The sequence below is a fragment of the Buceros rhinoceros genome, unplaced genomic scaffold (genome assembly GCF_000710305.1).
Source record: "Buceros rhinoceros silvestris isolate BGI_N320 unplaced genomic scaffold, ASM71030v1 scaffold3866, whole genome shotgun sequence".
NCBI lineage: Eukaryota > Metazoa > Chordata > Aves > Bucerotiformes > Bucerotidae > Buceros > Buceros rhinoceros.
The window spans coordinates 61,145-68,665 of NW_010419147.1; the positions used below are offsets into that span (position 1 = coordinate 61,145).

Sequence of the window (7,521 nt, forward strand, 5' to 3'; positions counted from 1 at the left end):
GCTGAGAGAATTTTACTATTAAAATTTAGAGAAACCATTGTTTCACCAGCAGATGGAGATGGCAATTCAGAACTCTGCCTACTTTAGAATAATGGTATTTCATATTTTGAGGAGTACCAAAGCATTCATCAGACAGACAGCCGAGTAATTTTTAGTGCATTTGAATGTCTCAGTATGCAGATAAATAAACTGGCAAAAGATCATTTTACAGTATTCTCTGTACAACTCTTGAACTAGATGGCAAAGGAAATGTTGAAGAAAATGATGCTACTTTACACCTAAAAACTATCAAGTAGAAGGATCTGAACAAATTTTTTGAGTGATTAAAGAAAAGGGGGGTTTGGTTTTAATTTTTAAAGTCTGCAGACAGACATACCCATCCTGTTACCTTCCCGATCTTTTTGCTTGTCATCTCTCTCATCAGGATTGTCATCTCCATCATCATCATCTTCATCATCACTATATTGACCAAGTGCATTGACCAGCTCAACAAATATTTCATCATTGATAAATCCACATTCTGAAATTTAGCAAAATTGGGAGTGAACAGAAAAGCACAGGGCATATACAAAATATTTCTAATCCTCCCTACACTTAAATTATTAAATTATTGCAAATGCTGTAATTTATGAAAAACAGTTTTGTATTTTTCCCTCTTAGTTTCAATGTCTGAACTGAGAGAAGTTAAAAATACTCAGTATTTATTTCTTAGACTGACAACTGGGAAGGGGAGAAGGAAACTTGCTGAAATTTATCTTTTCCTGACTCCCTGTGTTTCATACCAGTAGATATAAATAAATCTCTCTTCCTTGGAAGATAAAAAAATTACTTACTAGCTAGACTATTTAAGAGATTTTATACCAGAATCCCAATTCCAATATGATTGGGTTAAGCCCGCCTGGAAACACAAGCAAACATCTTATGGACAGCCAGGGAATCTCCAGAGAGATTTCTGGTTGGTGGTTCCATAGCATCCACTTCCCCACTATAGGCTCCACTGGCAAGGTGATAAGAATACAGTTATATACAAAAAATTCAAGAGAAAACTGAAGCACACGATGCTGCATACAGCTGCTTATTAGCTTTTAATCTGCTGTGAAGTTCAGAGAGCAGCTTAGTTAGACAATAAGGCATTTCTGCAGAGAGGAAAATCATAGTGTCGATAAAAACTGCTGTTATTTTTCAAAAAATAACTGTGAACTGTGTGGAAACCATAGAGCTATCACCATCCTTTTGACCCTGGACTGGGGTTGGATGTCAAACTGTAACTTGAAGGAAACTAATAGCTTTATTCCTATGTAGACAATGAAAACAGGCAGGTACTCCATTTGGACATTTTAAACAGAACTTGTAATACCTACGCACAGGGCGGTATGAATTTCTCTCCCAAAAGTGCAATTACAGAGCTAGTTTACAATTCTGTCTCCTACGTGGTAATACCTCTGGATTACAGATTTCCACATTATTTATATTTAATTCAGTCACACAGGAATACTAGTTACTGGGAGACTAAAAAACTGTCTACTTTTTATATATAGTTTTGAAGGACCCATAATAACAGTAATCGCCATCATAACCTTGGGACTCAAGACGGTGAAATGAGACTAATTTTTCAGTTAGACTCACTTAATAATAAATTAAATCAGTAATGGAAGACATTTCCTAGTAACACCACCATTTTGACATAACCAGTTCTCTGACAAGGACATGAGCAATCAGTAAATCTGTAAAAATACCCAAAGAGAAAAGCCCACAAAACATTTCATGTTCCACATGAAATAGAAAGGCACCAACTTTCCTGAGAACATTAACAAGACTGGTGAAGGACTGGGTAGCTTTTATTAGTGAATCGCAGGCTTCACCTTCACGAGTGGCTCATGATATACTCGAAAGTGTAGTTCCCTTTCTCAGTCACTCCAGCATTAAGAGGAATATAATCAATTTTAAGAAACGATTCCACATTTGGAGGTGGGCTGGGTAACGTTTCTATGATGGGGTAAGCAGAGTAGTCACAGAAACCTTCACAACTGTAAAGTTCAGGCTTGTACAAGCCAATTGAGTGGGCACACAGAGCAAGTGAAAGGTTGATACTGAGACTTAAGCTAAGCTAAGAGACAGATGACACCGCACATAGTTCAGCTCCCACACAGAATAAAAGGTAAACTACACCCAAGAATACCTACATATAGCAAGAGAAGGATACAACTTGCTATATAAGCTGACTTACAGAAAGGAAGTTTTTAAATAGCTAATCATTTCCTTAAAGTGAAAAAAACCACCACAGGTTATTCTATTGAATCATACTCCCAAGTGGTGTCATTATCAGAGCTTTGCATACTTCTCCTGCGACTTTCTGCTAGGCAGAACACACGTAGGATACTACACTACTATGTTCCCAAGCTCCGAGCATAAAATTGAAGACCAAGAGCTTCCCCGAGTTGCAGCCAGCATTACGATGAATCACTGTATGGTCTATGGAAAAAGTTAATGTGCTTAATTCCTCCATACTCCTACTTTAACACCAACCTTATGAAAATGCAAAGCAATATATTTAAATAAGGAAGTCTGTAATATCTAATGTTTACACAATGTAAGCATTCTAGAGATTCTACTGTAACAATCAAGCATCAGGCCTTAACAAGCAATGCTAACAACAATTATTTACATAGGAAAAAGTGATTAGTATACCTGAGAGTTTGGGCTCACCTCTGTCTCCATGCACTTTTCCATCATAGTTCTTGATTAGTTCTTCGATAAAGGTACCATCCTGGTCAAGCACTTCATCTCCCATATACGGAATGTTATGTAAAACAGTTTCATCCTCTACCTAGTAACAACAGTTAAAATCAAACAACTTTAAACTGTGCTCTCAATTGACTGTGTCTGCACTGCTGTTCCATCTACAAGCACCTGGTTATCACAGTTAACTAACTGGCCTCACTGCTCTAGCGCATTTACCATGAACTGGATAAATAAAGCAAAACCCTCATCTTTATGGAACAGCTTTTTGCACCAGATACCGATGCTAGCTCCTAATATTAAGGTTAGAAGGGTGTTTCCACAAAGCTCCTACCACTGAAACACAGTAAGCTGCCTAGCTTTGGAAAGGTTGCATTTGGTAAGTTCATTCTCCCTTCCTTGGTCCTCTTCCACAGTACTGTGCAATGGAAACCACCCCTTCAGTGCTTTGCCAGAGGTAAGAAATACGGTACAAAAAGACTCTAAATTCGAGTTGTCTAAACAGCAAGCACAGAAACATGCCTAACAATTCAACCTGAACTCCACTGTGGTGGGGTTCTTTGTCTGCATATAGACTAAATGCATTAATACTCCCACGCTTTATCAGTGGAATTTATGGATCTTGATACTAAGCTTTATCTTCCAGCAGTACAAAAGAACCTTCTATTGTTAAGAAAATAAATGTAAACTTTCCTGCTGATCGTGATTCTGCAGCGGTGCAAAATATCCAAACACTGATGAATTGAAAGCAAGTAGAAAAACGTGTGGAAGAACTCTGTACATATGTTGATAAAACTGGTTACTTAAATCACTTTGCTATGATTATTATCATAATAATCAGTCAGCAAAGGTGATGATCACGTATGATGTGACAAAAATTTGTAATAAGCTAAGCTTTTCAAATAGGTCAAATATCTACAAAAGAAATCTAACCATTTATGGCTTCCGCATACAGTGAGGCAAATAAGAAAAGGCTATATATCTCGGTTGCTACATCAAGAATGGCCATTATGTGGAGAGACCATCTTAGGATTAAGTTCTCTTTATTCCATAAGAATTATGTTCTGCCACATTCTGTCTTAAAACAGGACTTTCATATCCCTCAGAAAACATTTCCCATTACACTGCCTTACATTGCCTTCAAATAATTCTACTTTTGTTAAATGCCATACAAGACACTTGGTCACCTGAATGAAATCAGCTTAGGGACTCTTTACAGTAAGTTTTTAGAGATACTTAGGTTCACTAAGAACAGAGGTTTATTTTGCAATCAAAGTTACTTTTTTTTTAAAAAAAAAAAAAAAAAAAAAAAAAAAAAAAAAAAAAAAAAAAAAATGTTCTTTGGGGAAGCCTATTTCTGATTATTACTGCCTTATTACCAATACCAAAAAGATAAGAAGGGCTCGAGATTTTTGCTGGTTTATTTCTAAAATTAACCCCTCCCTTTTCTCCACACATTTCTCCTCCCAGCACTTTTAAAAACTTACCATAAAATTTTGTTGAAGGGGAGACCAAGAATACATTATAGGCACAGAAGCAACAGCATTGAGAGTCTTCAGTGGGATGACTTGTTTTGGAAAATCTATGTCACTGGTAACAGAGCACTGAAATAAGAGACTGAAGTTATATTTACATAGCAACAACAGAAAGGGAAAAAAATACCACAGAAGAACACTCTATAATGTTAAAAATTCAAATTGTCTGTCAAAATTCTCCATATCAGCCTTCGAAAAATGCATCAGATTTTTAGTGCATAATAATATGAACAGGTTTAAGCAGGAAAAAAGACATAAGAATTATATCAACATCAAAATCTTTGCTAATAGGTCATCGTGGGGTTTTTTCGGTTAATAACAAGTGGCTGTTATATTTTATTCAGACTATTCAACCTATAATACAAAATATGTTTGGTATCTCAAAACAGATTTAGCACCTGTTGCTACTACACTCCTGTTATTTACTCAAGTCATCTGAAAGGCAACTGAATTCCCCTAGCTTCAGATCAACACACTGCAGAAAACATATATTATTAATGTCTAAAAAAATTAAAATTTTACTTTAATGCCAGCAGATGTTTTATGGAAATAAATTCTCCATGTCTTGTTAATTCCTGCCCTGTTTCCCTCCTATTGTCTGTTTATCTTTATCCTATCCTGAAGCCTTTGATTATGCTCTCTGCTTACAACAGAAAAAGGCAAGTTAGCTCTTAATATGTCAATGAGTTTTTCAGCTACAGGACTTTTTTTTTTTTTTGAGATTCAGAAGTTTATGTAGCCTCCAAAAGATACACAACATAGAAATACAGACAACTTCTAGGTTATTCTTGCGTCTATTCAACAGTTAACAGAGATCAACTTTTCTCAAATATTTGGACTGCAGCAGTATGAAGAACTGAAAAAAGCAGACAGGAACATACAACGCTAGGGAAAGTATAACAAAACGGATTTGGAGGTAGGTTAAAACAAAGTTGAGACCAGCTATCATAGCTACCTGAAAGGAAAAAAGGAAGTGGAGACAAAAGATCTTTCTCCTTTCCAGAAGGGAAAGATGAACAGACCATCAAATTTCTAAAGAAATACACAAAGTAATGTAACAAACAGCATAGAGAGACAGTACCCCAGTAGAATGACACAAGCCAGATTTATTTATTTTCTTTCTAATCTGCAGCAAATGAAATTAGATTTTTGCTGTGTATGTCAATACTCGAGACACTGTCCTATGTTAGTGCTTTATTCCCATTTCAGATTAACGTTTCACTTTTTAGCCAGCAGCCACCTAGCATATTTTTCGTGTATTTTTAAAGAAAAATACAAAAGTTAAAAAATAATGAGTTCAATATTAGGAGCTAGAAGTTTCAAGCTGACAAATGAGCTGTGTCACGATGACTGAAAGTGTTTGGTACTAAGTCTCAGTTATCTTGCCCCATTGTTTTGGTATGGAACTCAGGACATCAGTTATGGTTTCTGGTTGATGCTGACTGGACTAGCCACTGGAGAAAGCCTGTGTCACCAGCAACGTCCTGCAGTCTTCACCAAACACATGAAGGCGCTCTCAAAACCTTTCCATCAGGTCACTAAACTAGCTAGTGTCCTAAGCACCTCTGGAGAAACTCAGCATATTAAGAAAAAAAAAATATCTTAAAATCCCCACCATCTCTGTCTCACTTATCTCACTATAAACTATGGCTACCTTACATCAAGCATTAGAGTTCTGATACACAAGACAGAGACTGGATCTGAACATAATAATTAGTGTGCTCTATCAATTCAGGCAGGAAATCAATTCAGGCAGGAAATTAACATAAAAGAACAGTGAATCAAGCAAAAAGGAAAAAAAGAAAAGAAAAAAGGAAGAGGAATGGTGAGGAATGATCTTTTACTAACGAAAAGTGAAAACTGGATGTGTACCTCTGACAATTATTATCAGAGGTTCTGATCCTACAGTGTCATAGGTATAGAGCTGTACATGAGTAATTGCACACTCAATCATGTTTAAAAGAAAACACTCAGGCAAAGGCCCTTGCCTGTTTGCATTTGAACATGCATACACACAAATGTACCTGAGACACATAAACACAGTTTCCCCCCAAAATTTTAGGAAAAGGTAAATCTGACAAATGTCCTCAAAGTGAAAGTGGTTTGTTTTGGGTTTTAACCTATTCACAGTAAAGTCTCTTTATTCTCATTCTAAACTTTTCAGATTATTACACATGAAGTATCTTCAAACTGGCTCATTTTGGAGAAATGCCTAAAAAGCAACTGAAAAAGAAGATAAATTAACCTGGGCTGAAAGTTGGAGTAGACTTAAACCAGTGTTCAAGCTACCAACATGAAAGCCAGTGTAGGTGCTCAAATGGCACCACAATCATGGACCCCCACCCCCCAATTCAGCATCCAGCCTGCTTGTGCAACACAAGGGTGCGTCAACTCAAACTCCCTTTAGAAGCTCTGTTAAATTAATTAATACAGAGAATGCTTTGGCCAGTTGGTATGTTGACAGCTTTCATGTGCTTTAACTCATTCAGAACCAAAGTAGCTACTCATTTGTACCACTGGAGATCAACGCCCATAGGAGCAAGAAGTCCCAAACCCAGCAAGACAAATCAGTTTGATCAAAGAATGCTGAAGTATGATCCGAGTATTATCAGAAACAAAAAAGTTTCACTTTTGTGTACTGTTCAAAGCTAGATAGCCTACTGTTTACAGCTTCCCAGAAGTCAGACAATCAAAGTAAATAATAAATGAACTCTTTTTAAGAGACTTATACAAAAAATATTTAGCTGCCAGGTCACATCATGCTGGAAAAAACGAACAGCCAACTTTCCAGTAATAAAACAAAAACGTGCTAACAACCTTGCAAGTGGAATTACCACAACACATGTTAACCAACCTCCCTGGTCCCGCGCAATGAGCTCACAGAAGTCATGATGTGAACAGGCTGTATCCTACGTTGTTTCCATTCTTGATTTAAGATTTCAGTTCTTTCCACTATCTTCTGACGATTAGAATTAAACATACTCTGGAAATTAACCACAATTGTATACATTATAAATAAAAAATGTGAATTGACCTGTTAGCATCTCAAGACATCAAAACATTTACCAAACAAACAAACAAAGACAGACAGGATAAAGAAAAAGTACTCAAAACTCAACTGCCTAAATTTTGTTCAGATGTCAGTGAGACTCAATATAGTTCATCGTCCCTTTCTTTGACTCAAACCATGTCTCACACGTTTAGAGAAACAGGTTTAGCATGGTATTAAATTCTAAAAGAAATTAGA

General features: G+C 36.4%; 1 protein-coding gene across 5 annotated transcripts in view; it reads right to left on the reverse strand.

Moving 5' to 3' along the window:
• The window catches only part of EZH2 (enhancer of zeste 2 polycomb repressive complex 2 subunit), a 29,419-nt gene that overhangs the window by 21,429 nt on the left and 469 nt on the right, over positions 1–7,521 (reverse strand). For 2 of the 5 annotated variants that reach the window (XM_010138779.1, XM_010138778.1), the window contains exons 2-5: positions 7,129–7,257; positions 4,227–4,343; positions 2,707–2,827; positions 377–520 (exon numbers count right to left, since the gene is read on the reverse strand). In XM_010138779.1, the coding sequence (XP_010137081.1) occupies positions 377–520; positions 2,707–2,827; positions 4,227–4,343; positions 7,129–7,257 (511 nt within the window). The remainder of the gene's footprint in view (positions 1–376; positions 521–2,706; positions 2,828–4,226; positions 4,344–7,128; positions 7,258–7,521) is intronic. The other 3 variants (XM_010138782.1, XM_010138780.1, XM_010138781.1) reach the window with 2 other exon arrangements.